Source organism: Rhinatrema bivittatum, chromosome 8, assembly GCF_901001135.1.
Source record: "Rhinatrema bivittatum chromosome 8, aRhiBiv1.1, whole genome shotgun sequence".
Lineage (NCBI taxonomy): Eukaryota > Metazoa > Chordata > Amphibia > Gymnophiona > Rhinatrematidae > Rhinatrema > Rhinatrema bivittatum.
Window position 1 is genome coordinate 107,179,037 of NC_042622.1, and position 22,445 is coordinate 107,201,481.

The window sequence follows — 22,445 nt, forward strand, 5'->3', positions numbered from 1 at the left end:
AACCACTTTGATGTTAAAGGAAAAGGTGGTTAATCAAAAGTATGAATAACTAACAAAAACATTTTAAAATACTCACCAGCTTTTTCCTACAAGCAGCTACCAGAAAAGATCAAGGAGCAAACAGACCAAGTTTCCTTTAAATGGGGACCAAATAGGAGGAAGCGAGAGATGATAATTAACTTGCACTCCAGGTATAATATTTTTAACTGTCCAGCCATTTTCAAGTTAATAGGGAAGGGGGATCTATTCTGCTGTCCTTAAAAAGCAGACCAACAAGACAAACTGCTGTGTAAAAATGCAATCTTTGTGCTGTCCTGAAGATTTTGGCTCCTACCAGCTTATTGTTTAAAATTATTAATCTTTTTTTTTTTTTTAATACTCAATTGCTGCACAGAGAAAATGGAATTCAAAGCTCAGGATGTTTCTTTCCCGAGAACCAGCCAACACATTAGGCAATAGAGATGTGAATCGGAACCGGTATCGGTTCGGATTCCGGTTCCGATTCACATCGTGAAATTTTTATCTTGCAGTCCGATCGGGTTTTTTTTTTTTTTTTTTTTTTTTTAATCGGCTGCGCCCGAGCCGATAACTAAAAAATACAGCCGACTCTTGAAAATGAGTTTGTTAGTATCCCCCACCCTCCGGACCCCCCCCCAAAATTTTTTAAATACCTGGTGGTCCAGTGGGGGTCCCGGGAGCATTCTCCCGCACTCGGGCCGTCGGCTGCCAGTAACAAAATGGCGCTGATGGCCCTTTGCCCTTAGCATGTGACAGGGTATCCGTGCCATTGGCCGGTCCCTGTCACATGGTAGGAGCAATGGACGGCCGGCGCCATCTTTAAAAATGGCACGGGCCATCCAGTGCACCTACCATGTGACAGGGGCCAACCTCATGAGTGGCCCTCTCATGAGAGGAGCCTCTGTATAAAAGCACCATTGTTCAGGTTACCCATTTATTGAGTGCTCTATGGCTTTCACATGAGCTTAGTGGTGGCTGTATTCTAAGAGGGCCCTGGGTGATCCTGAAACCAAAGTTAGTGCACAGGTTGAAAAAAATAAAACAACCTGATGCTATTGCATAGTACAGGTTTGATATGAGTTATTTGTTTTGTCTAATGAGAGCCATATATTATGTATCCACAAAAGTAAGAAAGCATTACAGCCAACATCTATTGAGAGACAAATACTTATGTTAACTGGTCACTTAACAGTCGATGGACTCCACTATAATATTAGAGAGAAATAGAAATGCCGAGACTCAGCTGTGATTGTCACATAGAAACATAGAAACCATAGAAATGACGGCAGACAAGGACCAAATGATCCATCCTGTCTGCCCAGCAAGCTTATGCCAGCATTTGCTGCACTGTTCAGGTTACCTCCGTACTTATCAGTTTACCAGACCGTAAAAGTCAGGGTCCTCAGATGCTGTTTGAAACCCCGAACATGAAACCCTGAATCATTACAAATTTCAGAAGTAAGAAGTTTGATTTTTAAAAGCAAGAGAAATTACTTACAGCTTCAGCAGCACAAGCAAACTTCTCCGATATCATGAAAGGCACTCCATCCATTGCTGAAAGACAAAAAAAGATTCAGGCGTCAATTTAAGGGAGTAAAACATTCCCATCGCAATATCTGTTCAACCACAGCTGAAGATACACAGCTATAAAGGGACATTTGTAGTGTTTTTAACATGTTAAAAGTACACATTACATAGGTTGGTCCCATAAGTGCATTTTTGGCACCTTGGGACTCTCTGGTTGCGATAGGAGATCCACCTGTTTTTTCTAATCTAAGTGATGTTTCTTTTTGCCATGCAAGTTAAGACTTACAACCCTGTGCAAGCTCCATGCACTTCTTAAAGGTTTCACCCGAATGCATTTGGTTACTTTTCAAGGAAATTTCATAGATTTCGCCATGTAAAATTAAAACAAAAAAAATCCCCCCCCCCAAAAAAGGACATTATGCTGAAGACTGATCCCTCTTACAGGTAAAGAAGATGAAAAAGTTTCAAAGAGGGAGTCTGCATCTATTAATTTTATATTTCTAAAAGTAAACTGCTTTGGGGTATTATTTTATGGAAAAGCGGTATACTATGCTTACTTATAAACATAAAAATAAGAGCTTTATTTTTAAAAAAAATGACGTGGAAACTGTTGTATAGTACATTTCAGAAATAATTACAAACATCTCACGGAGAAGTAGTGTCACACAAAACTGCATTCTCGCAGATCTGGTTCAACTTCCCTAACTACCATATCTTGGGCAATCTTGAGCAAGTGCTGGCCCTCTTGTATCCAACTTCCATTCTAAACTGTGGGGGAGGGGTAGAGGAGGTAACATCTTGCAATCATGCAAATTATCTAATACAACACAGCGGTTGGCATGTTATAAACTGACACAGAACACACAAAAAAACCCACCAAAAAACTAAGGTACCGAGTGCCGCTCAAACCAATCTGAAATGGTCAAGGTTTTCAGTGGAAAAAAACCCCAAACTCCAGTTGTTTGTGACTACTTTTAACAGCACTGATTTATTAGGAGGAAACCAATTCCCGCCTTCCAATGTTAACTTGCAGCAGATTGACTTTAAAGAAAAACACATGGTCTGCACCTCAAACAAACGCATAAAATGTTCAAGTTGCTAAAGCAATACAACAAGGGGTATTGTTCCAAGCACGTTTCTTGGGTTTCCAAGAAATCCTTTAATTCTTGCGTCTTTGACAGGCATTTTACTTTTTTTCCCTTTGGTGAGTCCCATCGAAGTGTTGTACAAAAAAAAAGCAAGACGACAATGAATCCAGCACATCGGAGCTCATTCTCCATGGCCGGCTCCCGACACTCAAAGCAGATGATATGGAAAATGAAAGGCATTTTGATAACGGTGCTGAAGAGCCTATTTTCTCCCCTTTCTCTCTCTTTTTTTTAAAGCCTTTCACGCAATCATAATATCCAAAGAAAGTGTTTGTCACCGCATTTCATCAATCTTTGTGATACCAATAGTTCTGACAAAGTGCTGATACACGGCACAGAGCGGGAGGATGAAAACAAGGATGTGCCAGAGGCTCAGTAGTGTAATTAGCATTCTCCTAAACAAACGAGCTTCAACAGAGCTGTAATTAAGCAGGCTTGTAATTAAGTATATGCCCTTTATCATAACGATCATGCTTAAAAGTGGCATGATGCATGGAACTGTGTTATTAATGTTGCAACCCCAAACTGAAGCAGGCGTACATTCAAATCAGCGTGTCAGGGCTGTCAGGAACCTGTTTGTAAAATACATTAAGGGGGGGGGGGGGGTCGAAATCATAAAACAATGAGCTTATTCAACTGTTCTTTGAACAATCAGGATTCAGAAGTCAAGAGGATTTTAAATGCTTATGGAATTTGTAAATTTTAAACAAATAGAGAGCTAGATATTAAGCTGTCACTAACTGCCCTCTCCTCTGCCCTCATCTTCCATTTCACTTTGGTTTTCCCTGACAACAAAAGGTACAGTACGGGTGGCCAATATATTCTTTTTTTCCCTTTCTATTAAAAAAAAAAAAAAAAAGGAATACTTACAATTGTAGACTAATAACACCTTCTACGTAGTTTTTCTTTCAAAAATGTTTTCTTTTAATTTTAAAATTAAATACAGTACAGTTAACTCTATTGCAAGAGAAAGTTTCACATGCATGCATCCACCAAGTTTCAAAAGCACTGTAGCAAATCTATTTAAAAAAACAGTGCAATGATATTTAAGTTTATTCCAGGGGAAAGTTAAATATGAACCTGTACTGTACATATTTGATCCATTATGGGTAGCCACCTTGTGTTTACTGCTTTCCTCCCTCACAGCATTGAATTTCTTTGTAAGAATCAATTTAAAAAATCATAGAGGAGGGAAGCAACAGAGCAGCAACTAGTAGTTAAATAGCAAGAGAGCTGGGGATCTCAATCCTGTCAGAGTAGTCCACATCGTAGTACTCCCCATTACTAGTGACCTTAGTACCTGGCAGTCATCAGTGACTAGGCACAAGAAGGAATCACTTGTTTCATATCTAGAGGTGTTTCCTTTAGAACAAAGTCAAGGTACATGTTGCTCGGGCAATACTGGGAAATTTGGAAGTGCCTCTAACTGTAATGTAAAGGGTCTTTGGATTCATGCATGGATTAAATCTCCACAGCAGTAGCCAATCTGACACCTGGTATCAATTTCAAAATTCACTCCAAGGTGGGTGGCGGAGAATTAAAAAAAAAAAAAAAAGGGGACCCCCACCTCCTTATACACAAGTTTATACCTAGGCAAACTTTTACTGTCTGACCATAGTGACTGCATTATTCATCTTCACTTTGGCTCCATCAGATTTTGTTTTTGCTGATCAATTTCATATGCACTCAAAATAATAATACAACATTATCCTTAGAGTAATAGCTACCTGTGTCGGGCATGAGGCAGTCATTCTGTCAGAGGGCTCTGCCAGAGCCATAAACAACGGAAGTGAAGACCTGGCAGATTATAAGTGTCAGCAGAACCCTGAGAATGAATTAGCGCCTAACGTTGCCTAGATAATTACAAGAATATATAACACTGGATGGTTCAACCGCCAAGAGGAAAGACTACAGAGGACTACTTTTTTTTTCCACTCGTTGCTCTTTTCTCCTGTGAAAGCCCTGAAACCAAAGAACGTGGAGAAGTAAGAGAGAGAAATTACAGACATAATTTCAGTTTTCTACACAGTGCTCATTTTAAAATGAATACATGCTGAAGAATGCCTTATGGGCTTGCTATTTGGCCACATGTTGCCTTGCATGACCAAGAGATTGACAATTATTTAAGAGAGACCCAGGCTCCACATCATACAACCCCCCAAACCACCTACATGTCATTTGATATAGCTGTAATGTAATGAAAGCTGTCATATGACGCAAACCAGTCTCTTCGCCAGTTGAAAATCTCCATACAAACCAGTAAAATCTCTCTAGAGCTTGTTAGGGAGGTACTGGTTTGTTCTCAGCTTATAGGCAAAGCAAATCTTGATTTCTTCATGGTCGGCCTGAATGCAATGACTTTCCCACTAAAGGGGTGGGGGTGGGGAGGGCCACAGAAGAACTGCAAGTGGATTGCGGGATGAACCAGAACTAATCAGACAACCGCTTGCTGAAAGCTCTAACACATGCAAACAGCGAGCATGAGTTGGAATATAACTTCAAAATGATCAAAAGCTGTGGTTTTTCAGTATTCACAGCAATTAAACTGAGGAAAGACAGATAACAATGAGAAAATTTGGGGTTATGTGCTGCTGGCCCATTTAATCTGATGATTTTGTCATACCACAGTTCACAACTGGCTCTCGAAGGAAATACTAATTATTATTTAAAAAAAAAAAAAAAAAAAAAGACAGATACGGATATATGAAGAGATTTCTTCCATACCATTTCTACCAAAGAGAAAAGAATTGCTTTGTGCACCCAGCTCATGGCATTTGCACAGATCCGCATCGCTTGATACCATGAAGGATGTTTGATGAGGGTCTGTCATGTCGATAAAACGCAGCCACTGTAACCTGTACCGCTCCAAAAAGTCATCTAGTTATTGATCTGTGGCAGAGCCATTTTGTTTGGGTGCCACAGAAAGAAGATGCACTCGGGAACATTGATCAAAATTTTCCTGTGGGTCTGTGCTACAGGTAAAACCGAAGGGAATTGTTTATGAAGAAAGAGAACTCAAATGAACTTCGGGAAAAAAATCCCCAAAAAAGTCAGAAATTATTTCTTGGCTGTCATTACCTTGGTACTATGAGACTTCTCCAAGAGAGGGGCTGTTTAACTCACAGTCACCCTGCTCAGTCATGCATGTATTTTACTCTTTGGAAAACAAAATAATTTGTAATGTTGAAAATCTCTTAAGTTCATGATTTTGTCTTGGGAGGAGACAGGAGGTGGGGCATTCATTAGTTTCCTGCTTTTGGTACTATACTGAAATGCAACACTGAAAACTCACTCTTCACATGGAATCCATAAAATGGACATTTGATTTGGGACAAGATATGTTGCTATCATTTCATTTGTGAAAAAAAAAGATAACACTTCCCTATTATATTTCTTTCAAAGGGGCTGAACGACAAACGATCCACAAAGACAGCAGACCCAATTAATTAGGAAAAAAAAAAAGAGACTCCAAAGTTGAAGAAATTTTTTTTATTTTATCACGCCCCCCCCCCCCCCCTCTATCCTAGGTAAGTGTAGTTTTCTCATTCTAGGTGTTTCCTCATTGTAGTTTCTTTCCCTTTGCAAATGGCTTTTACATATGAGTAGGCTGGTGTGTGCCTTATGGGATCCTGACAAGGAGTTACAAGGCAGTTTATCTCAGACAAAGATTCTGCAGGTAAGATAAATGTTGCTGTCGTGCACACAGAGCACTGCTGGGTCATTCCTGCTCTGTATCCACTAAAGACATTGTAATGAATGCAACAGAAATACTTTCTTCCTTTAAGACTGGATTCTTCAGCAAAATGTAAAACCAGTACCTGGGGAGGAAAAGGGAGATGTAGGACACGGAATGACTAAAACCAATGAAAAGCTGCACTAAACAACTGAAGAAAACACATCCCAGGAGAAAAGTTCAAGTGCTTTTACATTTAGTAGCCCCCCCCTACCAAAAACTATGTAAAACAAATCTTCATCAAGCCAAGACAGCATCCAGAGTCTTGCCTCTTTCCAGTACCAGCATGCTAGTGGGGAATTGAAACAGGATTCCCCCCTCACTGGTTCTTAACTAGGGATGTATGAAATTTTAAAAAATAATATGGTTCAAACAATCTGCAAACTCAAATTCTTCTTAAAAATGGTGCAGTTGGCACAAAATCCACAGCAGATCAACAGAGATCTATACTAAACTTATTTATTTATTTATTTAGGACATTTCTATACCGTTTTACCAGTAATAGTACTGTTCAAAGCGGTTTACAATGATAAAAATAAGAGTAAAATAAAATAGTTAAAATAAACCAAAGTAAAATAAACAAATAAAAACAGAAAAAAACAGTAAAAGTAAGAATAAAAATACAGCGTAATAATTATCAATAACATAAAATTAGGATGGTATAAGGAAAGAATTGGCTGCTACCTTATTATAAATTTAAAAGTAAGAAAATCATAGAAAAGGTATTAGTTAAACGTTAATGAAAGCATAATTAAAGAAAAACAGCCCATCTAGTGTAATTACTCCAAACTAAGGAGTTTCCATACCTTTAAAAGCTATTTGAAACAGATGAGTTTTCAGTGCTCTTTTAAACTCCTTCGCGCTCGAAATTTGCCTTAAGGGGTTCAGCAATGCGTTCCACAATGTGGGTCCAACAACTTGATAAAATCTGCGGTGAATTTATGCTGATCGGCCATTGGTTCTGTACGTAGCACCACAATTTTTTCTGTTACTATATCGGCAAATATATTGCAGTGAACTGCAACAAATTCACTGAATTTTTGCCAAATTACGCCAAGCTGAACATTACCTGGCTCCTATTTGTAATCAGTTTAATTTTCCCAGCCATACAGAATGCATTGTTGGCCATCGTTTAACTTTGCTCTACATTTTTGAGTGTTCAAAAGAGCTAAACTTAACATACAAATGGCATGGCAGAGAAAAACCATATTGCCTATCTAGTCTGCCCATTCATACCAACTACTCAGCTCTATAATCCCTACCACTGTCTCAGAGATTCTTTGTATCCCATGCTTTCTTGAGTGCAGATACTGTCCTTGTCTCTATCACCTTCCTGGAAAGCTGTTGCATGCATCCAGCACCCTCTCAGTAAAGAAATATTTCCTCAGATTATTTCTGAGTGTACCGCCTTTCACATCATCTCTTAACCCCTCATTCCATAACCTCCTTTCTATTGAAAGAAGCATGCCGCCTGTGCATTGATTCCTTGGAGGTACCACACTTCCCTGGTATAATATTCCCCCCCCCCCATTTTTTTTTTTAATTCCCCACTCTCCTTCCTCTGTAATTCAGCCATTGTAGTGACAATCCTGTGTAGAAGGTCACCAACTGCAGCTTCCTTAGGAAAGCAGCGCAAAGGCAACCAATTCTGAACCCATGAAAATCTAAATTATTTAACTAAATCCTGATCATTCCAGATGTTCTACTACCCTACTATTATAGAAGACAAACTAGTCTAAAGGAAGTCAAAGTATTTCAAAATAATCATGGATAAAAACTTGAAGTCTATATTCAAAACCATTTAGATAGATAACTTGCAACTTATCCATCTAACTCCAGGTTACTCAAGTTATCCATATAACTCCATGTAAAGCCAAGTTAGCCATTTAAATGTTTAGTTTTGAATATTGATCTCTTGATGTCTAGCTGTAGATCTTATCCCTTCATTGTAATTGGTTTCATGCTGATTTGGACATAGTTACTGTACTATTCGCATTGTTTTTGCATCCAGAGATGAAAACAAGATATGCATACTGAATGCTTTCAACAGTATTTATTATTATTATTTATTTATAGATTTTTCTATACCGGGGTACGTAAATAACATCACCTCGGTTTACATTCAAACAGTAATTCAGAAAAACAGTAGTTTTTCTCTATGATTTTTATTCAGTTATCTCCTTTAGAGATATTACAAGAGTTGTTCCTATCGGGAAGGATAGAATAGGAAAAAAGGTGGTAGGAGTTGTATTATATATTAATAATATTAAAGCAACAGAATTGCAGAATTTACACAATAAGGAGACAGCACTTTAGGTTAATCTGGAAAGAGGGAATGGAATATCTTGTTTCACTGGTATGATATACAGATGATCTTCACAGGCAGAAGAAAACAAAGATTTATTTGAAGACACACAAAATTACTGTGAAAAGGGAGGTGCTATTATTTGGTGATTTGAATCTGATGGATGCCGATTGGGACATCCCAGATTCAGGGATTCTCTGCAAGGAGAACTATTTAAGCAACTGGTAATGGAACCCAAATGCGAGGAGATGATACTGGATCTGATGCTTACAAATGGGAAGAGTTTCTGATGATAAAGTGGGTGATCACCCTGGATCCGGTCATCACTACATGGTATGGTTCAGTATTAGTGCACAGCCAGTGGTGGTTCATTCAAAGGCCTTAGACTTCAGGAAAAAGTTAAGTTGGGTGGAATACCCCAAGGAATCATCAATTGGTTCAGAGGAAATAGAGCAGTGGGAAAAATTAAGAAGATATTTTAAAGGCTACAAAAACCTTTTTGTTAGCACACAAAGGTAAAAGAAAAAAGTCTCCATGGTTTTTTAAGGAAGTGGCTGAAAAAGTAAAGGAAGTTACAAGAGATTGAAAAAAAGAAATACAGGCAACAATGTCTGGGAAAGCTAAAAGAAGCTGGGAAAGTAGTCAGGAGAGCAAAGGCATAAATAAAAGAAAAAATAGACAAGGCAGTGGAATAGGGGGATAAGTTGTTTTTTTTTAGATATATTATTGATAAATAAAAGTGCAAATTAGGATTATAAATCTAAGAAGTTAAGGGAAGGAATTTGGAGCGTCTGACAAGGAGAAAGTGAATTTACTTGACTGGTATTTTTGTTCAATATCCATGGAGGAAGGGCTTGGAGTAGGACATAAATGGAATGGAAGTGAGGTAGATCACCGGGACCAGATGCATCCACCCCAGAGTTCTAAAAGAACTAAAATATGAAATTGCTAACCTGTTACTAGCAATCTATAAACTTTCATTTAAAACAGCCATAATTCCTGTGATGCCAATTTTTAAAAGGGGCTCCAGAGGTGATCCAGGATACTATAGACCGGCGAGTCTGATATTGGTGCTGTGCAAAATGGTAGGAAGCCATTCTTAAAAATCATGGAGGTCCATATTCAGCGTCACATAGCTAGATAAGTTTTAATCAGCAGCCACCATTTTGCCGGATAATTACTTTTTTGGCTACATGGTCAGCTAACTGGTAGGGAGAGCAGGGGTGTAACTGGGAGAAGTTGAATTAGCTGGATAACTTATCCAGCTAATTCTGGTTGTCAGAGAATAAAATGGAAAATATCATATTGCCTTTATATCGAGCCATGGTGCGACCAAATACTGTGTGCAGTTCTGGCCACCTCATTGCAATAAAGACATAGGGGAACTATAAAATGTACAGAGAAAGGTGACAAAAATGATAAAGGGGATGTAACATCTCTCCTATGATGAGAAGCTATGCAAACTAGGGCTCTTCAGCTTGGAAAAGAGACAGCTAAGAAGGGACATGATGAAACCATAAATAAAGGATGGTTATTTACCCTTTCAAATAATACTAAAACAAGGGACACTCCATGAAACTAAAAACCAGCAGAGCCAAAACAAATTGTTGAAAGTACTTTTTCACTCAGTGCACTATCAAGCTGTGGAATCTTTACCAGAGGGCATGATCAGGTGAGGTTTTGACAAGCTCATGGAGGAAAATTTCATAACACATTATTAGCCAGGTAGACAAAATAAATCTATTGCTATCCCTGGGAGTAATAGGAATTAGATCTACTTTATGGGACCTGCCAGGTACTTGCAACCTGTACTGGCCATTGTTGGAGACAGGATGCTGGGGTCAATGGACCTTGGTCTGACCCAGCATGGCAAGTCTTATGTTCTTATGTAATTTTCTAGCACAAAGAGCTAGTAAAACTAAAAGTACATAAAGCAATGATACCAGACGGGATATATCCAAATGTATTAAGGGAACCTAGGGAAGTTCTAGCAATTCTATTATCAGACATGTTTCAATGCTTCTTTAGAATCATGAGTGGTTCTTAAGGAATTGAGAGTGGCAAGTGGTTCTCTTCACAAAAGTGGAAGAGGAGGCTGGGAACTGCAGGCCAGTTAGTCTGATCTTGGAAGTAAATAAATGAATGGAAACAGAGGATAGTGCAGTTTCTGGAATCCAATGGATTACAGGATCAGAGGCAGCATGGTTTTACCTGAGTCAGGTCTTTTCAGATATATGTAATCAATTTCTTTGATTGAGTAACTAGAGAGTTAGATCAGGGAAGAACGCTAGATGTAGTGTACTTGAATTTCAGCAAGGACTTTGACATGGTTCTGCATAGGTGACTTATAAATAAACTAAGCACCCTAGATTTGTTGAGTGGGAATGTGACAAAAGGAGGTAGTAAATGGAGTTCTCTTCAAAGAAGTTTGGGGGGGTGGGTTACCAGTGATGTACTACAAGAGTTGGTTCTCTGACCCAGGAACTCCTCAGTAGTTCCATGAAGGTCTCCTTCTCCTCAAACAACAATCTTGTCAACTTTAATAAAAATGACAGAAACAAAACACAACTTAAGAAAGTGCAAGGAACATGCACAAAAATACAAGGCAGGCAAAAAAACAAAAAAAATAAACTACTACATTACCAAACAACTAGAACTAACAAAGCATCACCCAGGGAAACTTTCAACTAGTATGGAAAGTCCTGAAGACAAAATCCCAGATATTTAATACCACTGCAGAGAACCATTTAGCTGAGGGCTTCGCTGAATTCTTCATTAAAAAGAATTCTAACTACTTCTCCTTTGTCACTGCCTCTCCAGCTTTTACAGAGTTTGACTGCTAGACATTTGGTATGGGCCAAAGCAACAGACCATATAAGGCCAATCTTGTGTCAGTTACACTAGCTCCTGTTTGATAGCAGAATAAAATTCAAACTCTTTGCTTTGTCTTCAAATGTATGGCATCAACAGAGTTTCTATTCTCCTGCACTTCCATATGGAAATTTCAAAACTTTCAAATGGCCCTTTTATCCTCCATCTGGCTTCAGTCAGATTAACCAGAATGAGACTTTGTGCATTCATCTGCTATGCCTCACAAATAAGAAACAAGATACCACTACCCCTATGCCTTGAAAACTCGCCTCGCCTTCCAGAAGAAAATCAAAGCATGGTTCTTTGACTAGGCCTTTTCCCAGACTCAAGGCAGGGAATTTCCCTTCTGCTACCTGACTACCAGAACTTCTGATCGAGCCGACAATTTCAACCACCACTGGACCACTAAGTAGATTTTTACCACCTTGGAACTAGATTTTTGTCATCACATATGCATTTGCACTCTTCTATCCACCTCATTATTCTTACTGCCCAATTTTGCAAAAGAGTTCCTCTCTATATAACACTGCAACCCAGATGACTCCTACTATCTATCATATATTAGGGAAGTGCATTCATTCGAAACAAATGCTTAAAACTCCAACACATGAAGTCATTTTTGGTTCATATTCGTGCATTAAAAAAAAAAAAAAAGAGGCCTCTGGTGGGACTTGGTCCTGTTCCCAAGGCCTAGGCTAGGCCCAGCACCATGGCATAGCCTGGAGCCCTGGTCCCATCACCAAGAACTACACCTCAGCCTGAGGCCTGGTCCATCACCAGAGCCTAGGACCAGGCTCTTGGTCCCATTGCCAGGGCCTTGGCCTGCAGGCTGAATCCCTTCGCCAGGGCCTAGGCCTATAGTCCTAGAATCAAGCCTCCTGACATCATCTTTCTTTAATCTTCGAAAAATGACACTGTTCACTTGAAGGACATGATGCCATGAATTACTGCCACGCCTTCCAGAGCAGATGGTGCTGTTTTGATGTACAGCCTTAAAAATATATGACTGTACATCAAAATGATGCCGTCCGCTCTGGAGAAAGGTACCATATTGACATCACTGCAATGTGTCCTTCAAGTGGACAGTATCATTTTTTGAAGACTGAAGACGATGACATCGGGAGGCTTGGTCCTGGTCCTAGGCCTCTGCACTGGGATGAGGCCTGGTCCCAGCAGAGGCCTAGGTTTTTTTTGTTTGTTTGTTTTGTTTTTGGTTATTCAGTTAAGCAAACAAACAACCAAAAAAACATTAAATGAACTAAATCTTAATTAAAAAATACCCCCGAAACGAAGAAAACAAACCGAAATTGTTGGGGCTGTGCAACCCTACCTCATATCTCTAACCAGATCTGCGTATATGCTCTTCCTATGTGTTTAATGTTCTTCATTTGGATTCTAATCTGTGATGCAACTGTAATTGCAATTGTTATTTTAATTATGATTGCAATCCACCTTGAGACTAATTTAGGAAAAGGTGGATTATCAAAGGTTTATAAATTAAATAAACATTTTCCTAAGTGATATCATGGAAGGGCCATCAGGTATAGTTTGCCTTTTTGTGGAAAATGCCAACATCTGCAACATCTGGAGAGCTGTGGAAAAACAGGTGGGGGAATCTAGTAAATAGTCTAAAATGCTTGGCAGTTAAGATTTAATGCTAAAACAAATAAAAAGTCATGTATTTGGGTTGCAACAACTCAGAACAGCAATACAGTATATGCGGTGACTTGTGCACAAAGCAATAGTGGGATATAGATGTGATCAGAAAAGGCAATGACAGAAGACTGCTTGTGTGCATAGGGAGAGGAGTAGCCAGAAGGAAAAAGAAGGTGATTTTGCTTCTGTTTAAGTCTCTGGTTTTAGGTATTTAATTTGATAAACTGCCTTTTCTCCAATCAAGAATCAAGGTGGTGGAACCTCACTGGAATACTGTATACATTTCTGGAGACTGCACTTACAAAATGATATAAACCAGAGTCAATCCAGAGGGCAACTACTTAAAATGGTCAACAATCTTCAACATAAAGCATATAGGGACAAATATCTAAATATGAATGTCCTGGAGGAAAAGGGGAGATAGGATAAAGACTTTTAAATACCTCCAAGGATTAAATACACAAGAGGCAAGTCTCTTTCATTAGGAAAGAGGGTCTACAACAGGGGTTCTCAACCTTTCAGGGAATGTGGCCCCCTTTGCAGCCTCAAAACGTTTCATGGACCTCTACACACTTCTCTTCAATGTTTGCATGCCGTAACAAAAGAAATACTCATTGCACTTCAAAATTATTCATAATGTATAGAACTTAATATTAAACAATGCTTACTGATCTAAACTGAATACACAGGGAAGGCAATTTCCAAAGCTAGTTAAAAATTGCCCTCATAATTGAAGGCTGAAGTCAACAATGCTCTCCGCCTTCCACTACAGCTGCAATGGGGGAAAAGAAGCAAGTTCAAAAAGGTTCCAGGTTAGCAAGTAGGTGAGACCTGGCAGAAAATCAGCACAGGTACCTGCAGACCTGCAACCTAATTTTCAAAGGGAAACTGCCCACGGAGTTTTCTTTTGAAAGCTTGGATTGTAGAGGAAAGCTGGCACCTGCATAGTTTGCACCTGCTTTGAAGCTCGTGCAAAGTACATGAGTGAAAGTGTGCCCAAGAATTTAAAAATTAAATTCCTGCATGTACTTTCCCTCTCCTAATCTAAGTTACTGTTTTTTTCTTTGCAGGTAGAAGTAGGCCGTTCACACCACAAGTACTTTTACCCTCAGTGGTGGGGAGCAGCATTTTCAAAGGGCCTTTTCACATAAACAGATATTTATCCGCATAAAAAGTTTTGAAAATTACCTTCTCTGAAAATTGTCCCCCTTTTAGCCTGCTTTTCTTTTATACTTTACTTTCTTTACTGATTCTTACAAACATATACAGAAAATGATAGTTACAAAATTTACAAGTAAATTTTAAAAGGAGCGCATGTGCGCCCATAAACGCGTGTATTGCAGTGCGAGCCAAAACACGCCTCATTGTATAAAGTACGTGCACAGCATTTAAGAGAGAAAAAGACTCTGTATAGGGTCAGTCTGATACTCCATATGTAGTTGCCCCTGTAGAGGGGCACTTTGAATCAAGGTGGGTTGGGGTTAGGGGGGTTGTTGTTACAGACATATTCAGAGGTATTCATAGTAAAATTGACATCAGTAAAGAATTATAGTCTTTATAAGTGATGAAAAGGAGTAGATTTGTACAATGCAGCTAGCACTGCAGTGTACAAATCAACTCCTCATTTTAGACTTTTCATCACTTATAAGGACTGCAATTCTTTACTGGTGTCAATTTTACTATGAATACCTCTGAATGTGTCTGTATCAACACCCCCCCCCCCCCCCCCCCCCCCCCAATAATCCCAACCCACCTTGATTCAAAGTGCCCCTCTACAGGGGCACCTACATATGGAGTATCAGACTGACCTTATACAGAGGCGTGCTCTCTCTGCCTCCACCCCCAAGCTCCTGCGCCTCATGAGGAGCAGTGGCAAAGGTAAGCAGGCAACATATGCACGTTGCCTTTGCAAAATATGTGGTTATGCGTGTCAGTCTTGGTCCCGCTCCCGGCACACCCATGACCTTTATCTTTATCTGGACTTATGAATTGCCTAAAGCAATAAAAAAATAACAACACAGTCGAAACACAAAAAAATGCATAAAATGGGACCAGCTCAATTAAGGCTACAGAGAACAATGGTTCAAATAAAATCTTAGGGGTCGATTTTAAGACCGGCATGTGCACATGGACGCACCTATTTTATAACATGTGCGTGGTGACGTGATCGGCCTTTTTTCCACTTTCCTATCCCTAACCCTACCCTTCCCACCTCTTCCCCTCTCATCTACAACCCCTAAACCTACTAACTACCGTATTTTTCGCTCCATAAGACGCACCTGACCATTAGACGCACCTAGGATTCAGAGTGGGAAAATAAAAAAAAAAAAAAAATTGGTGTGTTAAACCAGCTCTGTTCCCGGGCATCTGTAAGTCTTATGGAGCAAATTAGGGGAGGGCATAAAATGCTTTTTTTTTCCCCACTCCCCATTCCAACCCTTTAAATTTAATTAACTACAACCCCCCACCCTCCTGACCCCCCCCCCAAAAGACTTGCCAAAAGTCCCTGGTGGTCCAGCGGGGGTCCGGGAGCGATCTCCTGAACTCGGGCCATCGGCTGCCAGTATTCAAAATGGCGCCAATAGCCTTTGCCCTTACTATGTCACAGGGGCTACCGGTGCCATTGGTCGGCCCCTGTCACATGGTAGGAGCACAAGATGGCACCGGCTGTCCATTGCTCCTTCCATGTGACAAGGGCCGACCAATGGCACCGGTAGCCCTTGTGACATAGTAAGGGCAAAGGCTATCGGCGCCATGTGACAGGGGCCGGCCAATGGCACCGGTAGCCCCTGTGACATAGTCCAAATACCTAAGCCTCCTTTGGTTTTAGACTTCTAATTGTGGCCAATTGCCTCTGATATATCCTCTCACCTTTGGCGAAGATGCAGATGATAAATTTTGGTTATGATCAACTATCATTTATTTATGACCACTTGATATCTCACCACTCCTTTGTACCTCATTGCTGGCTACAATATAATCATCACAAATACTTGCCACTTAAGCATGTGCAATTTTGTGCAAAAAGAGCTGTCCGGTTGAGATTACAAGTACTCTATATATTTAAATGAAGCATAACTGTCATGAGCAGCATCCTTTAAACACTTATCCAGAGTGTGAATACGTAAAAACATTACTTGTGCTTTTTAGCACTAGCTGATTCTGTCATCTTAACCTGATCATATGTCATCCCAGCTATGATAAGATTTCCATTTTTGGTATAAGATTTTCTAGTTCACTTTCAGAGAAAACCTTGTAGAAGAGGTGGGAAAAACTTGTGTTGAATGTTAAAGCATGTTATACTTCACACGTGCTGTGAAAGCACCTTTTTCAGGGTCTTACTAATTAAATAACCCAGGATTTGGCAATCTCAGTAGGCAGTGTTATTTGTGATAATTGTGGGTGGATCCTTGGGCCGGTGGCAGATGACCAAGCCCATGGGGGAAGATCCCGAGAGGGACCACCGGTCAGGCTCAGAGTGGGAGACAGATATACATTTAGTTCTTTTATTAAACTGTTTTAGAGAACCACCAGAGGTGGCAGTAGTGAGCTGGAAGAGCCCGGCTGGGCTGTAGTTCCTCAGGCACTGGAACAGTGATCCCAGGATGGCTGAGCTGTAGAGGAGCTGAGATAGTGAGTAGGCAGAGTTCAGGAACAGAACCTCGATGGTAACACTCACACAATAGTCTCTTGGAACAGCCCAGGAGCTGGAATGAAGTAGGCCCTCGAGGAGCGAGTACCTGGTTCCAGGGAAAGCTCAGAGAGAGATGGTAACTCACTGGTGTTGTAGGCAGCGGTGACTTCCTGGCAGAAGTTCTATTCAGTAGCAGGTCCGGGAACGTGGGCCCTCGAGGAGCGAGTACCGGTTCCAGACTACGACCTGAAAAGCAAGAGTGAGAGCGAGGCCCCCGAGGAGCAGGTACCCCTGGTAAAGTCCGAGGAGGCAGAGTAGCAAGGTAAGCGGAGAGCGAATCCCATCCGCAGCGATACCTGGAGGCAGCTAGGTAAGAAACCCTTTGCTAACTTGATTAGCTAGCAAAACAAGAGACAAATATCTGGTGATGATGACATCATCTCAGGGGGACACCCCTGAGGTTCGCGCCACAGCCGGTACTTGAATCGGGGGTCGCGCTGCGCGTGCACCCTTAGGCTTCAGGAGAACATGGCGGAAGGCAGCATCTAGCCGGTCCGGGAACGCTGGAGGAGGTTGACAAAATGACGCCGCGGCAGCCAAACTTCCTTCAACCAAAGAGGGAGTCGCCAAAGAGGTAAGGTGGGCGGAATGGAGACGTCGGGCAGCGACGGTCGCAACAGGCAGTTTGTAGTTTTGGGTGTTGTTCCTGATCCTGAATCTGTACTGTGTCCTTGGTCGAGTGCTACTGCTACATATTCCAGAAACTGCCACCTCTTTTCTATCCCTGTATGTCTTCATTTGCTATTAATTCACTGTTCTTGGATAACCAAGTCTTGAGTAAGAATTCAGACTGCATTACATAAATCAAAATCCCAATAATGCACCGAGGTCAACCAGAAAATGTTGTCCTGTATCAAGAAATGTTTTGTACCATGTTTTGAGATACCCAAGTACTCAGAGAAAAAGGTACAAGAAAAAATTCTTCTTTTTGTTAAATAATATGTACATCAAAGAGAATTCTGTATACTAACTGCTCTAATTCTGCAATTAGCTTACCTAATAAGTGGAGATTAATGGAGATAATGAAGATCTGTATGATTGCTCATTAAGATCATCAGCGACCAAATGTCGTTTTTAGGTTAGTCATTACTGAAGAAAAGCAGAGCAAGAGGCAAACAACTAAATTTTCTATCATATTCAGAAAACATTGGAGAATAGCACATATAAACAAAACATGAACTGGCCATTTCTAGTAAAGAGTCATCTTCCATTTTAACCCCTTTCGCTGCATCCTTTAAGGACTTTAGGATTTTCTAGATTTGATATATCTACCACAGAGGTTCAAAGCGTCAAGTCCAACCTGTTATTTATTCAAATAATTAATTACTCTTGTATCCTCCTAGCAGTTTGTCATGACACATTAATGACTTGATAGACTTCTATGAACTAGTGAGCATGGAAGAGCGGAGCGTTTTTATCGTCGTTTAATTTAAAAACGATCCTGTGTGAAATTATCTAGTTGTGAGTGATGGAAGTATAAAGAACAGACTCAGCAAAGCTCCTTTTGGATCATTGCTTTATTAATGGTAACGTCAGGGAAATGAAAAATGCTAACATTGTCATATTTAGCTCCTGGGTATAGATGAATGGCTGCTTCAAGGCTCAAAGGGTTCAGCTTGCACACTGCAGCAAGCACTAATCCTTCACACCACTATTGTTAGGTGCGCTGGCAAGCAAGGTGTTTATACACCTATGAGCTACAGTGGAAATGCATCAGTGTTTGCATTTTAAATCAGGCCAGATGAGAATATAGTTTCAATTTTGTTTTTGTTTTAGGATGGTAGTTTAGAAATTAGTTTTCAGCCATCAATTAAAAAAAAAAAAAAAAAAAAAGCAATAATGTACAAAACACTCCATGTTGCTTGGAATATTCTCCATTATTAGGTTAACAGTAAACTAATTACAGAGATAAGTCACACTCAAAGAGTTGAACCATATCAAAGACTGAAATATAATGACCACAAAATATTCTTTCCATTATTTGAAATGACAACATGGTTGTATTTTATTAGAATGGAAGAAAATCAGTTAAAACTATTTATACATCACTTTTATTCTGTACTTTCCCATGCATTGGTTCATGGCAAAAAACTATTACTTGTATGCCAGCACTGTGACTATAAACTTAGAGATTCAATGAGACCAATATTCAAAAAGCTGTAAGACAGATAACCTATCTGGCTAAAGTTATTCAGATAAGTTATTTGGATATTTAGTGAGATTAACATCCCACTAAATAACAAAGCTTTCTGGCTAACTTTAAACCTAATCGGATATTTTTTTAATATTGCTAGATAACTTTAGCCTTAACCAAATATATTAAAAAAATACATAGCCAGTCAAGTGGAGCTGCACTGTTTTAAAAAACAGTAAGTCGCAAGTCTAGTTGCCCTATCACCCCCACCTGAGCACAGACCTCTGGAGCCAAGCCTGCAGTCTCCCCTCTCTTCCAAAGCCCCTCAATCTCAAGAAAGATAAATTCAAAGGGCCACTGCAATAATCTCCAAACCCCCTCCCCCAAACTTGCACCCAGGTCCTGGTAAATTTTTAACAAACAGAAACATGGTGGCAGAAAATGTCCATATGACTCATCTAGCCTGCCTACAATGCATGAGAAATATTTGCATACACAGGAGGTAGTGCAAGCAAATAAATCTCATGCATATTCATTAGGGATATCTAGAAAACCTGACTAGCTGGAGGGGCCCATGGGACTGGTTTGAGCTCCCCAGGTCTAATTCCTACAATTCCCATCACTTCCTCAGAGATCCTCTGCATTTATCCCATACTTTCTTGAATTCGGATACTGCTTTTGCCTCCACTGGGAGGCGTTCCGTGCATCCACTACTTTTGCTGTAAAGAAATATTTCCTAAGATTATTCCTGAGTCTATCCCCTTTCACCCTTATCCCACTGACCACTTGTTCTAGAGCCTCCTTTCCATTAAGAGGCTAGCCTCCTGCGCATGGAAACCTTTGAGTTATTTAAATCTCTTTATCATATTTCCCTGTTCTTCTCCATTGGGATTTTGCATCCTAAATGCATTACTCTGCATTTTTTAGCATTAAATCTTAGCTGCCAGTCTCTAGACCATTCCTAAAGCTTCACTAGATCCCTTCTTATGTTTTCCACACTTTCTTGGCTGTCTACCCTATTGCAGATTCTGGTAACATTGGTGAAAAGAAATATCCCTTTCCTGACAATCCTTCTGCTATGTCGCTCACAAAAATGTTGAAAAGAACCAGTCCCAGGACTGATCCTGAGGCAAACCACTAGTAACCCCCCCACCGAGTAAACCACTACCTTTTGTCGTCTTCTACTCAGTCACTTTCTATCCTAGTCAGTCATTCTAGGTTCCATACCAAGGGTGCCCAATTTATTAATAAGTCATCTGTGTGGAACCGTGTCAAAGGTCTTACTGAAATCCAAGTAAACTATGTCTAGCGCTCTACATTGATACAACTTTCTAGTCACTGATCAAGAAATTGATTAGATTCGTCAGACCAGACTTACTTCTGGTAAACCCATGCTGTCTTGGATCTTGCAATCCCATTGGATTCCAGAAACTGCACAACCTTCTGCTTCAGCAAGGATTCCATTAATTTGGTCACCACAGAGGTCAGACCATCTGGCCTACAGTTCCCAGCTTCCTCCTTACTTTCACTTTTATGAATGGAAACCATATCTATCCCTCTCCAATCCTCTGATACTACTCCCAACTCTGAAGAAAAATGGTCTCCAAGATTTCTCTCCTCCACCCCCTCCACTCCAATCCTAAGCCTCCACCTTCCTGGTACCTTCAATCATTAAGTTCTTCAAGCCAGATTTCATTAGCAATCTACTATGACCTGGGCCTAGCTCTTCTACTATCACTAGGAGAGCTATGTGGTGGTGTCTCAGGCCATATCCTCCTCTGAGACCTGGTCCAACTGCTGCTTTGAACCACATGGCTGTACAGAATCCCATGTGGTTCAAAGCAACAGTCGGGCCCTGAGTTGAAGATGTGGAAAATGCGGCTTGCACACCTCTGCTCTCCTCCTCTTGCTGTCAAGCAGCTATTGCCTGCCCAACCTGGCCCTGGATCTCCCACATTGATTCTATAGGAAAGGCCAGATTCTGGTAAAGCCAAAGCTCCAGTGGTCCACTCCATATAAATGAGCTTTCAAGATCACACAGGTCCTTTCTCCAGATGTGACCTCTATGTGCTTGAAAATTCATGTGCATCATCATCTTTTTGATAATTTCAATGTTGGCCCAACATAATATTTCAGAGCCAGTTTTCTCAAGGCACAAGATGACTACCATGACTCTGCAGAACACATTTACCCAGCTGTTTGGTTAGTTTGTGCTTTTAAACTAATTTAATTACATATCGGTTATTAATCTCAATTTTGTCTCTGTCACTGTTTTTTCAGTGTTCTGCCCAATTTCTAGTGCATGTGTGAAAGCTCATTTTAATGAACATAACTGAGCAATCAGATCCCAGAGCAGGGAAATGAAATTAGATATCCCAAAATGTGGGTGCAGCTGTGTCATTTTCTATGCAAGCTTTGTACAGAGTCTGCAGGCCTAAAGATAGGACACTTTGGAGCCAAAAATACATCAGAAAAATGCATCCATCTCAAGTTAGTTACAAAATACATTGACAGTTCTAATCTATGTCCCTTCACTTTCATCTAACGAAGAGTAAATAACTTTTGTATCACTACTCAGTGTAGAAAACTGAAAATGCAAGCATGGCGTGCAAACAAATTGGAGGAGGAGAAGAATACATGGCTAAGTGTTGCCTAGCAATATAGCACACAGCCTGAATGACAGGAGAATGCCATGAGGGAATTGGATTTACACCTATACAAGGAAATATTTATTTAACAAGACAAATAAAAGCAAAGAAATGTCAGTGGTAGAGTCTGAAACACCATAATAAAGACTCTCGGTTTCCCCATGCTCCCATCCCCTCCCCTAGCACCCAGAGTAACAGCATACATTGCTGTCATTGCAAAAGCATTGGTATATTACTCTATTACAGCACTCTCTCTCTCTCCATTTATGCATTTTCCTTTTTTATATTTACAAAATTCTAAATTTACCTTTATCAGAAGGCAAGGAACCATACACAAATATTCAACTGGATTGACACCATCCATCTATATGATGCTCCTCTCACTGCTCTGGTTGGTATACTGCCACTGAGTAACAGCCCAGGCCTCAATGCATGGTGCAGTGCTGTAAATTACCAGTTGCTTATGCAATGCTATGATTTCCTTTGCATGGCTGTGTATCCTACAGAAATTACTATCTAAACTGCATTAGTAGTAAAAAGTAGGGATTTATTGCCACAGTGGTAACTAGGCCATACTGCACCAGACACATGGTTAAAAATACTTAAAACAGCAAGTATAAGAAAGTGAAAAAAGATCAGTAATCGCAGGTTCATACTTATGTCAGCCAAATCACCACAATGTCCCTTCCATGGGAAGAACTGGGGAGGGAA

General features: G+C 40.2%; 1 protein-coding gene across 3 annotated transcripts in view; it reads right to left on the bottom strand.

The window, feature by feature from the left end:
• MVB12B (multivesicular body subunit 12B) overlaps positions 1 to 22,445 on the bottom strand; it is a 340,289-nt gene that overhangs the window by 46,982 nt on the left and 270,862 nt on the right. For all 3 annotated transcript variants that reach the window (XM_029612225.1, XM_029612223.1, XM_029612222.1), the window contains exon 8: positions 1,517 to 1,572. In XM_029612225.1, coding sequence (XP_029468085.1) covers positions 1,517 to 1,572 — 56 coding nt within the window. The remainder of the gene's footprint in view (positions 1 to 1,516; positions 1,573 to 22,445) is intronic.